Source organism: Rhinolophus ferrumequinum, chromosome 9 (genome assembly GCF_004115265.2).
Source record: "Rhinolophus ferrumequinum isolate MPI-CBG mRhiFer1 chromosome 9, mRhiFer1_v1.p, whole genome shotgun sequence".
Taxonomy (NCBI): domain Eukaryota; kingdom Metazoa; phylum Chordata; class Mammalia; order Chiroptera; family Rhinolophidae; genus Rhinolophus; species Rhinolophus ferrumequinum.
Genome location: NC_046292.1, coordinates 17,658,158 through 17,674,962, shown reverse-complemented (window position 1 = coordinate 17,674,962; position 16,805 = coordinate 17,658,158). Strand labels below are relative to the sequence as shown.

General features: G+C 57.4%; 1 protein-coding gene across 2 annotated transcripts; it reads right to left on the bottom strand.

Annotated features, from left to right (window-relative positions):
- Nucleotides 1-588: 588 nt before the first annotated feature.
- SELENON (selenoprotein N) lies at nucleotides 589-14,569 on the bottom strand. Of its 2 annotated transcripts, XM_033113311.1 has the most exons (13): nucleotides 14,387-14,569; nucleotides 13,601-13,718; nucleotides 10,262-10,395; nucleotides 7,374-7,586; nucleotides 7,055-7,179; nucleotides 6,417-6,554; nucleotides 4,777-4,858; nucleotides 4,214-4,402; nucleotides 3,714-3,819; nucleotides 2,630-2,742; nucleotides 2,435-2,536; nucleotides 1,247-1,451; nucleotides 589-836 (listed from the first exon to the last, which is right to left on the bottom strand). In XM_033113311.1, exons 1-12 carry the CDS (start codon nucleotides 14,567-14,569, stop codon nucleotides 1,281-1,283), a joined length of 1,674 nt encoding a protein of 557 aa, XP_032969202.1. In that variant the 3' UTR covers nucleotides 589-836; nucleotides 1,247-1,280. The 2 variants fall into 2 exon arrangements, with proteins under 2 accessions (XP_032969202.1, XP_032969201.1); XM_033113310.1 differs by having other exon boundaries at nucleotides 589-1,451.
- Nucleotides 14,570-16,805: the final 2,236 nt, after the last annotated feature.

The following is a 16,805-nucleotide window of genomic DNA, read 5'->3' as shown; positions in this document are numbered from 1 at the left end:
TTAAAAAGCTAGAAGAGAAGGAAGAGAGGAATGTTTCTTCCCATAGGTGCACCTGCAAAGACATCAAGCTGGATCCATCTAGGATTTCGGATCCAGCCATCATGGGGCAGCTGCTGGGGGAAACTACTGTCCCTTCCTTCTCCTCAGTGCTAGGGTTATCAAAAATACCTACAAACTGTGAGAAAGTTCACATAGAAAACACTTTTCTGCATGTATAAAAAAGAGAATGGCTGTAGTCAGTGGCGTAGGACGTGGACCAAAGCCCTAAGAGTGGCCAAAGAGGGCCAACGGCCACCCAATGGTGGACAAGCTGGTCTGGCCTCCCTGACAGCTGGACAGTGCTGGCTCTGGGGAGGCTGTGTTCATTAGTGGGGCTACACATCTGTGGAGCTGAGGTCTCAGGGGCAGGAGGCGACACGGGCTCTGGCTCCAGCAGTCCTACTGTGACGCTGTGCTGGGACAGGCAGTCGGGGTGCCTTGGGCCTGGGCCTCAGGACCCTTGAGTGGAGCCCCTTGCTAGGGCAGAAACCTATTTCACACTAACCCTTCCCAGACATCTGGCCTCCAGCCAGTCCCAAACAGGTTCTGGTGTCCTGTCATTAGGGTGGATAGACTCGTCTGGGGAGCCGAGGTCTGGGGTACAGCATGACTTCCCCTTCTGCAGGAGGGTTCTGCCAGAGCCTCCACATGGCGGTCTCAGCTGAGACTGATCCCACTGGGGACTCCAGGCACAGAAGGGCAGTCGAGGCTGTGGCCAGGAGGAAGGCTCCAGAAAAACAAGAGTACTTCTCTGGCTCTCTCTTCCCCCTGTTCTATGCCAGGCCTTCTTGACGTTCCTTTTGGGAGGGGGTGAAAGTAAGGAGAAAGGGGTGGCCCTGTTTTCCTAGCACCCACTCTTCCCTATTCTTCACCCCACAAGGGCCTGGACTATGTGCCTGAGAGGGTGAGGTGCAGGGAAATCACCCCAGGCTTTGTTTTGGGGGGGGGTTTCCCAAACAGCTTCCAGAGCCGGGCTGATGGTGGCAGCTGGAGCTAGAGACTCACCCATTCAGTCAGCCCAGGCACCCCCTTGTGAACCCCCAAAACCCCAAAACAGAGGCAAAGCTAGGAGGGCCACCCTTAGTTGACCCCTGACCTCATAGGCAGCCTGGGAGTGGACGGGGTGGGGGTGCCTGACATTTGAAATGTACGAGGACCACTTGGCTCTGGGGCCCAGGGGCCTGTCCATCAGCGCTGGGGGCCTTACTTTCCAGCAGCCCCAGGCCTGGGAGGCAGGCACACTAGGGCTGGAGCAAGGGCAGGCCGCGCCGAAGGCCCTCCTTCAGGAACTGCATGTAGGTAGCTGTGGACGGGTCTTCAAAGGTAGATGAGAAGCTGAAGACATTGTTCTCGACATCCTCGGGCTTCATGGAGGTGATGTCCAAGAAGTAGTTGGCATTGATGTGGTGGACCTGGGAGAAGGGCTGGGTGAGGAGAGTGGGCCCACCCAGGCCCACAGCCCTCCACTCCCTGTCCTCTCAGGCTCCCTTTGGAGAAGCGGCCACTCTCAGGCCTCGACTGTCCTCATTTTGAGGGGGGTGGCAGACAGGCAGGGCAGCTCTAAGCACCGTCGGAACCTGACCCCGGTTCCTGCCTCTGCTCACACAGGGCCCTCTGACCACAGAGCTTCTATACCTCATCTGCCCACGGGCGAAAACCTAACGCCTTTCAATACCATCTTTCGCTCGCCCCCACCCCCATGACCCCTCTTCTCCTCTGCTCCCGTGACCCCTGAACTCCATACTGCCGGTTGTCAGGAGAGCAGGAGAGGCTGAGGCTCACAGGCAGGCCTGCTTCAAAGCCAGCTATCCTTCTCACTTGTGCAACTTTGTCAAGTCTTGGACTTTTTGAGCCTCAGTTTCCTTGTCTGTAAAGTGGGCATTTGTGATCATCTAGCTCCCAAAGCTGCTGTGAGAATCCAACGAGAAGACGTGTGTGCATGCTTGTAAGGGGCCCTTACGGCGAGGTAGGGTCTTGAAGCTCGGCTCGGCTTGGTGCGTCCCCAGCTCCTTGGTGCCTGTCACAAGGCCTGGCCACTCCCTCCTTCTATCCCAGGGCTGGCCACAATGGTCCAAGGTGAGCCTTCCCTTTCAGGCCATTTCCTGTCCACTCTGCTGTTACACTGTGCCCACTGCTGCCTGGTCCCCAAAATGCTGTTGGGTCCCCCTTCCTGTGGGAGCATCCTGACACCTGCACAAGGCAGGCAGAGTGGGCATCAGGATTCCTATTTTATAGACAGGATAACTGAGGCTCAGACTGGCTAAGAGACCCGCGCAGAAGTGGTGGAGTCAGACCCGAAGCCTGAGCAGGCGTGCGAGTCCAGGCCCCTGGCTGGCTGCCTCCTCTGACCCCAGGTGCCTGGCCGCAGGCTGGTAGAGGTGCTGGGCTGTCCTACCACAGTGCCATTGGGCAGGCAGAGCATCATCTCCACGGGGAAGCTGTACTTCTCCAGGTGCAGGTCAGCCAGCTTCTTGTGGGACGGGTTCTCCTGGTTGTTCTGTGGCGACAGTGGGGCATATTCCTGATGCTGCAGCCCCCAGCATTGTCCCAGGGGCTTCCGAGTGGCTGTTCCCACCCACTCTCCACTCACCTGCAGGTCCTCCAGCTCCTTCACCAGGGACCAGGTGCTAATGAAGCTCTCATTGAGGAGGGCAAGGATGGGCGAACTTTCCAGGACGGTCTCCCGGAGAGTCCGCCCTGAACCTGTTCAGGGAGAGGCAAGGGCAGAAGAGTGAGGCCCCCCATGTGTCTCACTGGGTTTCAATCAGCACTAACCCTCAGGGACTACAGAATGGTCTGTGCACCCAGGTGAAACAGATTCAAAGAGCCTGTAGGTGCTGAATAAATGGTAGCTGTAATTCACATCAATAACATACTGGCATCCAGGGTTGAGGTTTTGGGCGGAGCCCTACCTGGCCCAGGGACTGGTAGTCTTAAATCCACTAAACTCTGTGCCCCAGGGCCTCTGTACAGATTATTCTTCTCCTGCTCATTCTTCAGAGTCTCAGCTTAAATGTCACTCCTCTAAGAAGCCTTCCTGACTCCCCCAGTTACACACGCTAGTGCCACTCTGGACTCTGCCTTGTGTAACAGTCACCACGCTCATACTTAGTCAGCGTCTGCCTTCTGCATTACACTGTGCACTCCCCAAGGACAGCACCACTTCCGACTTCCTCTCTGCAAGGCTCCCAGCAACTGGCCTATGGCTTGGCACAGGAGGCGCCCAGGATGTTTGCTGATCGACTGCATGAGGACGGGCTCACTGTTTCACTCATCTTTGTACCCAATGTCTGATTCTCAAAGAACTTTGCACCCAGTAGGTCTTTGGTGGCTTTCCTAAACAAGTGAATGCCTGCCCAGCCTCTGGCACTAGTTTTTTCTTTCACTTGTGTGTCACACTTTACAGAGCACAGGCACGTTCACATCCATTTTCGCAACTCTGGGAGGCAAGTATGTTATTCCTCCTTCACAATTGAGAAAACTGAGGCTCAGGAAGGGGAAGTCACTTAGCCAAGGTTTCCAAACTGAAAAGGCTGAGCTGGGCTCTTTCTACTGCTGTGTGCAGCAGCTTCCTATGAGCTCAGCCCACGCCCGAGTCCCTCAGCCTCCAACAGGAGTGTGACGTGTGAAGTGTCTCCCCCATTCTCTCCTTGGACTGGCCAGGTCTCCCTCACCTCAGCAGGACTGGTCATCCAGGGCTCCCCACAGCAGGATCGAGTGCACCAGCTTGTTCTTGGCCTGGGCTTGGGCGAAGGCCTCGGTGAAGGGCAGGTAGGTGACCTGGGGCCAGGCGGAGACGGAGAGAAACTACTGGCTGTGGCCAGGGTCCCATCAGGGGATGAGTGCATAACATGTATGTGTGTGCATTATGTTATACACATGTGTGTTTGCAATGTGTGTGGTATGTATAGCACGTATATATACATGCATGTGTGTAATGTGTATGTGTGTGTGTGTGTGCACATGTGAGGGAGGTTGCTGAAATGGGGGACGCCTCCTCCAAGTTCCAATGACAAAGGGTTGGCTCCCCTGGCCCCACTAGGCCCTGCAGGGAGGCAGCCTCAGCAGCAAGCCCTGCACAACGCCCGGAGCCCTGTGCCCACCTGCTGTTCCCACAGCTCCAGCCCCAGCCCCATAGAGCCGGACCCTGGCCCTCACCCCTGCCCAGCCTCACCTTCTTAAAGGGGTACATGGCTACCTCCAGGCGCCGGGCGGCCTCCTCCCAGCTCAGCTCCTGCTGCCACTTGATCTCCTCAAACACAAACTGGAGGGGCTCCCCTGAGGGCAGGCGGCTGTCAATCATGTTGCCATCCTCATCCAGGATCACGGAGGGGACTGAGGGGCTTGTGGCCTCCAGCTCCATCTAGGCCGGAGGTCAGTGAGGGATGACGTCAGTGAGATGGGCCCTGAGAGACCCTCAAAGATCCCCCACTCACTGCACAGGTGGGGAGACTGAGGCCCAGGGAAGGGCAGTGAGTCTGGGACAGAGCCAGGGCCCAGCCAGGACTCCTTCCACTGCGGGAAGCTGTCTGAGGGCCATGGCAGATGCTGTGTGCAGGAACAAGTGGCTTCCCAGAATCCTGCGTTGGGTACAGTTGGGCTCAGCCTGCCAGGAGCTCTGTCTTGCATCGTGGACTTCCCTGAGTCTCCTCGCCAGCTGGGCAGAGAGGCCTGGTGACAGCCTTGCAGCTGAGCCCCACCTTCTTCCTAAGTGGGTGGGGCCATTTGGGTGCTCACCTGGGGTATGTAGCCGATGTCCACCTCCATGTTGCTGCTCTCACTGGCCCCGTACAGCCACTCCATGTCCACATTCAGAGACCTAGGGACGGGCAAGCGGGCGGCCAGAGCAGAACACCACTGTCAGCAAGGCCCATGAACCACATGTCCACATTATCTCGCTGAAATCGCACAACTGTCCCCATTTTACAGATTAGGACACTGAGGCTTGGAAAGCTGAACCCAAGGTCTTAGAACTGCTGGGACTCTGACTGCAGAGCCTGGGCCCTTTCCTCTCTGTGGGCTGCTCTTCTTAAGGCACCGCGACCACACCACCCTCCACTGGCCCAGCCTTTACAGTTCACAAAGGGCTTTCAGATCCATGTCTGCCCTTGTCCCTTTCAGGCAGAGCTCATCCAGGACACAGAGTGGGTCAGGAGTGAAAACCTGGCACTGTCCAGCAGGAAGTCTAGCCTAACCAGGTGCCATCTGTGGATCTGCCACATGGGGGCGCGCCAGGACTGACAAACCACTCTGGGCAGAAGGAGCTGGATACCCTCAGAGACGGTCAGCAGTCCCTGTGGCGTGGCCTGGCCTGGGTCTGGTCATTTGCCCCTCTCCTGTTTCATCCAGTCCAGGACCCCCCACCTCCAATCCTGGGACGGAGGCAGATATAAGCGGGGCTGAGCCTGTGGAGCACAGGCGCTTGCGTGCTTGCGGAGGGGAGGCAGAGGAGTAAAGCTCATTCTTTCTCATTTTCCCTGTGGCTCAGGATGCTCCCTCCCTCCAAGGAGGGAGAGGAAGCCACTCATTTCTGGGGGCAACTTCCTCTTCCTAGGTTATCCCAACCAGCCCCTTACTCCTGCCCAGGAGCCAGACTCCCATCTAGCAAATGAGGAAACTGAGGCCCAAAGAGGGCCAGGGCCTACCCACAGGGCTTTCCCACCATGCAGCCCGCTGGTGCCATGGCTGAGACTTAACTATGGGCTTCTCAGCCCCCAGCCCAGGTTTTGTCCCTGACAGCAAGTGGCTGGAAGAGAACTGAAGCCTGGGTCTCTAGGTCCCCTGACGAGAGGCTGACCGTGAGCAGGTCACGCAGACAGGCAGGTGGCTGCCATAGACAGTCCCAGAAGCCCCCTGAGGCTCTGTGGTAGCGATTGCAGCCAGTGGAGGGCCTGCCCCAGGCCTTTGTTCGTGCTGTTTCCTCTGCCTGGCTAAACCTTCCTCACCCCCCAGGTTTCTGCTTCTGAAAGCAGATGTCCCTTCTGAGAAGCCTTTCTGGACCCCAACCAGCCAAGTCCCTGCCCACCGGCTGGCCTGCCCCTAGGGTGGCATGAGCAGGCTGTGGTAATAGAGGTCTGTTGGGGTCCATCAGTGGGATGAGGGCGGGAGGCCCCAGCTTCAGGGAGGGGCTGCTGCTGCACTGGGTCCTAAGCACAGCACTGGGTCCAGGCCCATATAGCATCTGGGACATACCTGTCGGATGGAGCAAAAACCCTCCTCCACCTGCCTCAAGCTGCCTCCTCCAGGGTCAACTCTAGGTCCCTCCCAAGAGGGGTGGGTCTGGGGCTCAAAGCAGGGGCAGAGACTGAGGGGGCCTCAGGGCACCTGCATCAGACCCTGGAGCCAGGGGATGGGTCCTACCGGGCCAAGGATCCTACCTGTGGTTGGGCACAAACAGCCGGAAGTCGCGGACGTGGGTGGCATCTTTGGAGAGGATGATGTGGCCGGTGAACTGGCCGGGTGAGAACCAGAAGGGGAAGTCGGGCGGCTCACTGAGCTGGAACTCGGCGTGGATCCTGGGGAAGGAGCCCAGCTGGCAGCAGCCCCCCTGAGCTGGAGCCCGCCCTCAGACTTCAGCCGCAATGCCTGGGAACCCTCGGCCCGACTGTGTGTGGAGGAGAGGGCTAGGCAGGCGGGAAGGACAGTGTGTGGGGCAGGGAGAAGGCATGAGGCCCTCCAAGGGCTGCCCATCCGCAGAAGCCCTGCCCGACTCCTGAGCTCTCACAGCCTCGCAAGGGCGCGTGCAACCTGGTGTCACAGCTCTATACACCCCTCTTCTTGTGGATGACAATCACAGCCAGCAGCCCTGTGCTAAGCACACTCTGTGCGTTTTCTCTTCCTCCTAAGAAGTTACCTCCACCCTGAGGCACACATGAGGAAACCAGGGCTCAGAGAGCCACAGCTGCTTAGGCAAGACCCAGGCTGGAAACTGGTGGAGTGGGGGCTTTGAGCTGTGCTGTGTCCTGGAGTCCCAGGCCTGGGCGGGAGGCAGGGAGGGGGTGTGAGGGCCGCTCACCGGAACATCACGGTGTAGTAGAAGTCGCTGATGGCAGTCAGGCAGGCGACCGCCCCCTGAGGGGCAAAGCGGGTCTTCACGAAGGGCCGCGGGTGGAACATGCTCAGGAGCCGGTGGATGATGACCTGGGGGAATGGCAGTGGGACCCCAGGATGGCTGGCCTGGCCCTGCTGGGCCCGGATCCCCTAGGTGAGGGTCCGCTGTGAACCTGCAGGCCTAAGGGCCAGGGTGGGGATGGGTCCAGAGGGAGGCTGAGAGCAGTGGGGCAGCATGGGGGTCCAGGTGCAGATAAGAGGGGCTGTGCCTGGGCTGCCCTCACCTCCTTGCCCTTGGGCGGTGGTGGATAGAAGCGGTTGTTGGACAAATAGCCGGTGAAGACGCTCAGCTCACTGGGGATGATCCACCAGGGCTCGCCCAGCTCCACTTGGCCCCGAGGTGGAAGGAAGGGCCGGAAGTGGCGGGCGGCAAACACAGCACGTGGTGAGGCTGCGGTCGTCCAGTTGCGGAGGCCGGACAGGGCCAGGCGGGAGACCTGGAGCAGGGGAGAGCCAAAGCTCTGGGCCAAGAGAACCACGACTTTGGGGTCCCCTGTCCCATGCATGGATGGAGGTCTCCCTCGAGCCGAGCCAGCCCACAAGCTGAGGGAGCAGAGGGACTCAGGGAAGGCTCCTACCCTGGTGGTGGCCACAAGTCTGGCACTGTCCTGCCAGAGCCGAGGCTCATCTCACCCTCCTTGGCCCCCTGTCCGAGAAGCAGTGCCCCTGCAGGCCAGTTAGGCCCAGCCCAGGCCAGAGCAGCTCGCTGGAGGGCAGGGTCATTGAGGGAGCTGGAGGGCCACCCAGGACTAGAACAGGGGGCAGAGGGAACCTTGCTTTCTGCTCCCTGATCCCTTCTCCAGGTCTCCTCCTTGAGGAGACTAAGTCCTCCTGACAAGGTCAGAGTTTGGGTTTGGAGCTAAGTCTGAGGAGGGAGGTAGTAACTACCTTCTGAGTGAAATCTGCAAGGTTAAGAGCAGGATGAGCCCTCAGACAAGAGGAACGCCCTTCCCTACAGAAACTGCCCTGTGCCACATTAGCTGGGCCCCTGGGCAAACAGCCTGCCCTGAGCCATTTCCCCATCAGGAACCCGCCTCACTTCTGTCTGATATGCTGCTGGGCAGGAGAGAGTACGGGTGAGAGAGACTGCAGGCCCGCCTGCACACCTGTCTGGAGCATGCGGGGCCCCTGGTGGAAGCTCTATCTTCGGTAGCTCTCCCTGCCCTTCTGGGCTACAGGCAGGAGTCCTGCTGAGGCATCAGCCACCAGGACAGTGAGTGCCTGGCACCCCTCAGGAGTACTCAGCCCCCAGGGAGCTGCCCTCATCTTTGACAGCAGCAGGTGTCCTCTCCCTCCCCCATCTCCATGGTGGTGGGGGCCCGGGCTCAGCGGGAAGTAGAGGTGGCAGGAGAAAGATGCAGGGAGCACCCACCGAGGGGTATGAACAGGCAGGTCCTCAAAGCAGGGCTGGCTGTGCAGGGCCAAGCAGAGCCTGTCCGCCCTCCTGCTGGGTCCAGCTCATGGGCTTGGCGAGTGCCTGCAGGGGAGCTGTCTGCTAAGGGGGGCTGGGCTCTGTAGGACTCTGCTAGGGCGGCCAGGCTGGGGTGCTGCTCCTGACCCATCTGCCCCGTCAGTGCACGTTCTCACTGCTCTGCAGGGGACTCATCTGCTCAGACAGATCCAACCCCCACGCCAGGCTCATCACCACCAAACCCATCCCCACCCAGAACTTTCCATGGAAGGTCAAACCTGTGTTTCGAACCACTTAGTGAACTCTCCCCCAGACATCCTCCAGGCACCTCAACTTCAACATGTCCAATCTGACCTCATTTCCTCCCCATCAGACCTGCTTCCTTCCTCCAGTCCCCATGGAGCAAACAGCCACCATAAACCTCGTCACCCACCAGACCAACTCCCGCCACCACTCGCACCCCCCAAAAACACACACTTTCCATTAGTAGCCACACCCTGCCTTTGCTCCTTTCCTGGCACCCTCCAGGCTGTAGGCTGTCCTTCCACCATCACCACTGCCTCCCTGGCCCCCGCCTCCCAGGAACTGGTCTTCCTGCCTCCCATTTCGCTCCAGCTGCCAGCCTGGAAAGCATAGATTTGATGAGGGAACTCTCCTATTTCAACATCTGCTATGGTGTTTTGCTGCTGCAGAATGAAGGCCACGGTCAGACAACAGAGGCCTTTCGAGGTCTGGCAACTTCTCTTCCAGCCCCACAGACCGGGATGCCGCTGCATGTGTCCCATGTACCCTGGGTCCAGCCACACCCATTCCCTGCCCTCGGTTGACCGGTCTGGCACTTTCTGCCTTCAGGTCGAAGTGTCATTTCAGCTGAGATGTAAGAGCTGAGTGGGTGTGGGCTGGGCACGGGGAAAACATTGTTTCTGCCTGAAGGAACAGCATAGAGAAGGCTCACAGTTAGAAAAAAGCCTGGATGTCTGGCATGTTTGGAATAGAGAAAGCCGAGTGGAGAGAGCAGGAGAGAGGGTGGGAGAGGCAGGTATCTGGGGATGCCTGGGTCCCATGATAGGCCGGAGACCTTGTCCACAGGACCTCGGCCGGGGAGGAGCTGGTCAGCATAGCATTTGTCAGGTGCCCTCCCCACTCCACGGCCCCCGTCAAGGGCAGAGCCTCAGGCATGTGCATCGGCGTTCAACAGAGCACCTGTCAGGTGCTGGGCATTGTGCTAGGGACCTGCGGATACACAAATGTGGGGGACACAAGCCTGGGCCTCAACAAACTCCGCCTGGATGGGGGAAAGACTGACCTGCAGAAAGTAATGATTAAGAGTGAGGCGGCTGCCTCAACAGTCTGGTGCGCCTGTCTTTCCTCCAACCAGAGCCTTCCTACCTGGCCACGCCCTTCTCCTCCTGACAGATGTCACTTCTCCAGGAAGCTATCCCAGATCCCCCATCTGGGTTAGAGGCTCGTGCTTATCCTTCCTGCCTCCCCCACCAGACTGTGTGGTGGGCAGGGATGGCTAAGGGCTGGCCAATGTGCCTAAGGGCTGGCACATTGGGTGCAAAGAGGGCAGCTGAGAAAGGAGGGAAGGAAAGAAGGAAAGATGAACACAGACCCATTCTCAGGTGGCAAGTGCATACAGACGATCCTCTTGTCTGTGACCCACCTGTGGGGGCCCCCTTCCACCCCTATACAACTTACCCCCAGGAACCCATCTTTGCTCTTGGTCATGGACTCTGGGAGCAGTGGCTGGAATCGGGCTTCTATGGTGAGTGTCTCCTCGCTGGGGTCAGGGGGCAGCTCCTCCTCCTCGTAGCTGGCCGTAGGAGTTGCCCCTATAAGACACAGATCGCTGGAGGTGGGGGGCCTGCTGGTGACTAAACTAGGGAGACAAGCTTGGAGCTGAGGGTAACAGTTACAATTGCCAAAGTAACAACCAATATGTATCACATTTTAGTTGCAAAGTGAGGCAGACAAAACATTACTACCAACTCTGTTTTACAAATGAGAAAGTAGAGGCTCAGGGAGGTGAAGTTACTTCCCGAAGGTCACACAGCTAGGTAGTCGGGGAGTCAGAATTCCAACCCAGGCCTGTTTTACTCCAAAGCCACAATTAGCCCCAACCCTCTTCTGGGGGAGTGAAGATCTCAGTTTCCTCAAAAGCTCAGGAACCAAATGATCTGAGTTTCAATGCAAGCCCCATTTCTCACCAACTGTGATTGGCCAGTGGCTTGTTATGATTAAGTGAGATAATCCGTGTAGTGTTCGCATCAGGCGTAGTACAGAGTAAGCACATAATAAGTTTTAGCTGTGCTACTAGTACCAGAGGTTTCAGTGTTAGGCAGGAAGCTGGAACTCAAACCTAATTCTCCTGACACCAGCCAGTGTTCTTTCCACCAGGCCAGGCTGGCTGCAGAAAGGCCATTCTCACTTTGTCCTTCCCTTTGTCTTCCAAACCGAGTCCCAGATGAATTTGGTGCTGGGCCCACCAAAGGTGGCATGTGGGCAGGCAGCTGCTTCTCCCAGCTGGGATCCTCAGCACCAAAGAGAGAAGCTACTTTCCTGGGTTGGGAGAGAATGCACTGGGCCGGGCATTGTCCGCCCAGGTCCATGTTGGGGTCACTCCATTTCCTGGACCATTTGGGGCAAATCCCTCAGTCTCTCTGAGCAATGGAGTCCATGTTGCCATGTGTGTCCCCGTCAGGGGGTCTCGTGAAGAAACAAGCAATGCTTGGAGAGGCGCTCAGTCATGGGGCTCAGAGCAATGAATGAAAACAAGAAACAGAATCAGTCATCTTTGTTGTCACAGAAGAGAACTGGTTTGGGAAAGAGGAGACTCGCTTCTCTCTGATATTCTGGGTGGCTCCATTTCCCAGTCTGTATAAGGGAGGCTGGGCTGGCAGTGGCTGTCTTGATTCCTCAGATCTCTTCCTGCTCAGAGATCTACCAAATCTGTAATCTTTCAAGTGTGGAGGGCGTCGTGATGAAGGTTTAAGGGAGAAACAAAGCCTATTTCAAAACAGGTGACTAGTAGGAGGGTGGGGCCCCAGCACACTGGTAACGGGACAAAGCAGGCGTGGGAATTATCACATCTGCTCTCCCAGAGCAGGTTAGTGGTACAGAGACTAGGCTTGACGATCGTGGACAGACTGACTGACAGACTGAATGGGTGCATTTGAAGCAGTTCTTACTCAGGATCCTCAGAATTACCCAGGATGCCATTTTAAACCACAAATCCCAGAGCACACCTCAGACCCACTGAGTCAGACTCTTAAGGGGCTAGAATCAACCCTTTTAATTAGCTCTCTCCAGTGGCTCCTGATGCAAATCCCTGTTCTGAAGAATCACTGTTATGTCTGCATTTGCAACGAATCTTTGCAAAAAATGGGCAATCTGGAAACCTAAGGAAGGGATCAGTAAGAACCTGCAGGGTTATTAGTCTGCTTGCTTATTCAATTGTTTTACTGCTGTCACAGATAATTATTAATAACAATGCCCAGCATTGTATGGCCCTTTGCTTTTTTAATAAAAAAAAGTTTTATTTCCTGACTTACAAGTAACATTTGCTTATTCTAGACAATTTCTCAAACTTTCAAGGTATAAAGCAGAAAATTAAACACTCATAACTGTACCAACTAGAGAGACTGCTTCTATTTGCTGCTTAGATTTGCTGTTTTTGTTTTTTATTTTGTTTTCCCAAAACTTGGTCCAGTTTTGCATTTACAGTGGCCTCACAGGTAACAAAAGGAGGGGTTATTTTCCCCTGATGGTGAAAAAGATTTATGTGAAAAAAATTAAAAGTGCCCCAAAGCCCAGGAAGCTTAGCCAACATGTCCTTATGAGGGAACTCTGGCTCACTGGCCGTAGAAAAGGACAAGGAGGAGCTTTGTGGATGCTCAGAAGAGTGTGTGAGAATTAAGAGGTCAGAGCCAATCCGCACGGTGCTGACCTGTTTCCCTCCTCGGCTGCTTTCACGACAGAACTGACTGCCCCGAGACACACGCAGGTCTGCTCCAGCAAATCAGCATGTTTCATCTGACTCTCCTCCTCTGGCAGTGACCACTGGTCACTGGGCCAGCAAGTGACAGACCTACCCGGCCCATCCTGAGACCAGAAAACCCAGCACGGGGCTTGGATGCTTACTCGCCCGAGAGCAGCTGGCATCTCTTCTTGCCTTTCCCATCAATTGACCCACTGACACTGGGCAACTTGGATAACAAGCAGATGCCCAAGATCCTAAGTTCAAGAAATATCACAAGAAATGGACACAAAGGTTGGGGTGGTGGTAAGAGAAACATTTTATAATTCATTAGATGTTTCAGCCCTTCATCTAACTAAAAAAGGAAGGAAGGAAAGAAGGAAGGAAGGAAGGAAGGAAGGAAGGAAGGAAGGAAGGAAGGAAGGAAGGAAGACAAAACACTGATTACAGGTAGGCAAAAATGGAGAGCAGGAATGGGATAGGAATCTGACAGCAGAGTTTAACGTTCAGTAATAATTGGAATAGCTCCTGTCTATTGACAATCTACTGCCCATCGGCGCCTTTGCAGATATTCTCTCTAATCCTCGAACCTGTGAGCTGGAGTGGGACCTGGAGCCAGATGGCCCCAGTTCTTATCCCGGCTCTGTACCTTTCTAGCTTGGGCAGGTCGCTGAGCCTTCCTGTGCCTCCGTCTCCCAAACTATAAACATGAGAAGAACGACTGTCCGTGTCACGGGCCATTGTGAAGATTACAGAGCTAACTCACATGAAGTGCTTAAAGTGACGTCTGGCCCTGAGGACGTGGTCAGGGAATGTTAGTATGATTCACATGTGAAAAGAACAGGTGTGTGTGTGTGTGTGTGTGTGTGTGTGTGTGTGTGTACAGCTTGCTCAAACCAGCAGCTAGAAGGTGGCAGAGCAAGGAGGACCCCAGGGCTGCCAGAACCCACAATCTTCCTTCTACCCGAGGCGGTGCTCCTGTGCAGAGCAGATACCGGGGCCAAGAAGCTGTGGGCAGTGCCTGGGCTCCCTCCTCCCTAGGCCCCGGCCTCTTCTGGTACCTGTCAACTTCTCAGCGATGGGCCTGAACTCCTCGGGGCTGATGTACATATCCCGGTCAGTGTCCAGGGAAGAGAAGAGAAAGAGGCCTTCTGTCCCCAGGGCCTTTAGCGCTGACTCCTGCTAGGGAGGAAGGGGCTGTGCTGAGCACCCGCCGGACACCATTTCCCTGAGTTCTCCCCACACCCCGCAGCCCATCTGCCCCAATGTAACCTCTGCGCCGCCCCAGAGCCCGTCCCCCTTCCTCACTCCACGCCTTCGTCCACTGTCCACTTTCTAAGACCCCCACCCCCCAACCTGTCGAGTCTTCCCACTCCCTCCTGATGTGGCCCCATCCCCATGTCCCCTTATTTGACCCGCTGTCCCTCCTGTCGCCCTCCATGCTGTCCCAGTGCTCGCAGACCCCTCCAGACTCTGGTCCCAGCGTCACTCTATTGTTACAGTCCGCCGTCTGAGTCACTTAGTCTTGCGATTGTCCTGCAGTGTGTTCGTGCCAGTGCCTCACAACGGCCAGTCCTTTCACCGCCCCCCCCATCAGTCCTTCCAAGTCTGCCCGACCTCTGGGACCTCAGTTTCTCCTCCCTGCCATGCTGCCCTCCCGGCCCAACAGGCCCCTCGGGCTGCCCTTTCAGTCCCTCCCCAGCCCCGGGCACCGTGCCCCTCCCAGCCAACACACGGCCTGCCCTCCCCCGCCGCCACCCCATCCCGGGGACCAGACCCTGGGCGAGTCCCGCCGCACCCGCCTGGACCCCCCCAAGTCTCCGGCCCCCCGCGCCCGCCCGCCGGACCTGCCGCGCGGCAGCCTGGGCCTCCGTGTGGCGGGCGTAGGCCTGGGCGGCGGCAGCGGCCGCGGCGGCGGCGAGCAGGGCCCCGAGCAGCGCCAGGGCGCGGGCGCGGCGTGGCGGGGGCGCGGGCGGCGCGGCGGGGCCGGGGCTGGGGGGCCCGCGCTCGCAGGGCCGGGCCCGGCCCATTGCGGCGGCTTGGCGGCAGCTCCCGGGGACTAGGACGCCGACCAGCGGACCAGCGAGCGGCAGGCGGGGCGGGGCGAGGCGGGCCGGGGGGCGGGGCGAGGGCGGGGCGGGGCGGGGCGGGCGCGGGCGGCGGGGCCGAGGCCCGAGGGGGTTGTCTGTCGCCGCCGCACGCCTCCTCGAGCGACCCGCGCAGTGTTTGGGCGCACAGTGGCGTCCGTAGGTACTGAGCGAGTCGGCAAAGGGATTCCAGGACTCCCTGCCATCCCTGCCAGCTCGCTTCCTCCTTCCTGCACTTCAGTTTCCCAAACTGAAACCAGGCCTCCTCGTCCCCTGTCGCTGGCAGAGGCAGGGACCAGGAGAAGGGAGGGGCTGGGGCAGAGGGTGGGGGGATCCGCGCGTCCTGGAGCTCACCCGGGAGTGGGGTCCTCGGCCACCAGTCCTCGTGTCCACCTTTGCTGGCAGATGTGAGGGAGGCCAGAGGAGGGCACTGCTGGCCCTTCAGCCACCGATGGGTACCCCAACCGCCACCCTTATCCCACCTGCTTTTACAATGTCTTCAGTCAGCTAAAGAAAAATCCTGAAGTTCAGGGCCCATTCCTCTCACGGTCCAGCTGGAAGGCCGTCTCTGCAGATTCAGCAGGGATGGAGAATCACCTGTTCCAGTCACACGCAGCTGGTGGAGGTCCGAAACCCTCACCTGCCAAGTCCAAGCTTTCCTCACCTGCAAAGAGTGGGTTGTGTGGTGAGGAGGGAATACCAGGCTGGCGGGGCGGGGCTGTGAGCCACTGGCCGCCCTCTGCTCTGCTGGGCCTGGCACGGCCATACGAGTGATTTTTCCAGAGAACATTTGGCATGCGGGGGGAGGATTGGGAATGGAGGCGTGTGGGATTTGAGGAAATCACTTCATGTCTGTCAAGTCTCCAGGCGCCTTTGTGCCCCTGGCTGCTCTTCCATTACATCAAGGTTCCCAGGGCCCAGGGAGGCTCTGTCGGCACTTTCCCAGGAGAGGGCAGCAGCTACTGAAGCCTCTGGACAGGAACCCCGAGCCCAGGAGAGAGGCAGTGCCATCCTTGGAGATCACTGCCAACCCCAGTGCTTGTGCACCTGTCAGATTTGGAATGTCAGTGTGATAGAGGTACTGGGTGCCCACTCTGTGCTGGACTTGGGGTAGGGGGCTTTATGTGACCTCAGTTTGTTCCTGAGCCACTCAGTGAGGATTGTTTGCCTTGTTTTTAAATGAAGGAGCGTGAGCTCTGGCACCCAAGTTTATCTGAGGCCAAATCTCTTGCCATGCTACCTCCAAGGGGATGGCCAATGGACTTTTGGGGGCAGGGGCTTGCCTCTACCACCACACGGTCTTTCGTGGGTAACCAGCCAGACAGCTCCACATGGGCAGGGCCCCGTCTTCCCAGCTCCCACGCACGACCTGGCACATGGTGGGCACTCAGTGTCTTTTGGACGAATGACTCCCAGGGACCAGGAGTTGTGGGCCCAGGACCCAGCCCTTGCCCAGTCCTCTGGCCCCACATCCTGAGAGGCACCCACTGAGGGCCTGACATCTGGTGTTGGCTTCCAAAGCCTTCCAACTGTGCCACTTCCAACTCATTACCACTAATGTTTGGGGACACCCAGCATACGGCAGATGCCATTAGAAAAGCAAATTCCATTCTATCAGGAAGCAAAGCTAACAGAGCACAAAGCAGGTTAGGAGGAAAAGATTTATGAGCCAAGGCTGTTGGAAAATAAATGAGGGAAGTTTTCTTTACTAGATTACTTTTATTTATTACACTTGCTTTTTGTTAAAGACACAGACACCCCACTGGTCTCTGGTCCCAGGGCTGGAGAGACGCATGGCTGCGATTGGGAGGGTTATGTCTCAGAGCTCAGCAGGGTGTGGGGGATGGTTGGGTTTACAAGGTTTGACTCAGGTCAGTGAGCCTCTGGGAAAAGGATCAACCTCGGGACTCAGCTCTGAGGCGACATCAGCTCTGGGCCGCTGTTAGCGGCCCAGCTCTGGGCTGTTAGCGGCCCAGAGACCAGGAACAGCTGTTAGACCTGAGCAGGACTCTCTGGGCCTCAGTTTCCTCCTCTGTAAATCTTTGCCTGCAGGATTCATCCATCAGGACTCTTTGAAGAGGAAATACAAATTGGACCTCAAACACCCTCTGTAACGGAGAGACACCTCTCTGCCAGATTCCTGGGCAAGCTCTCAGCATCTTCCTTCAACCCTCCGCCC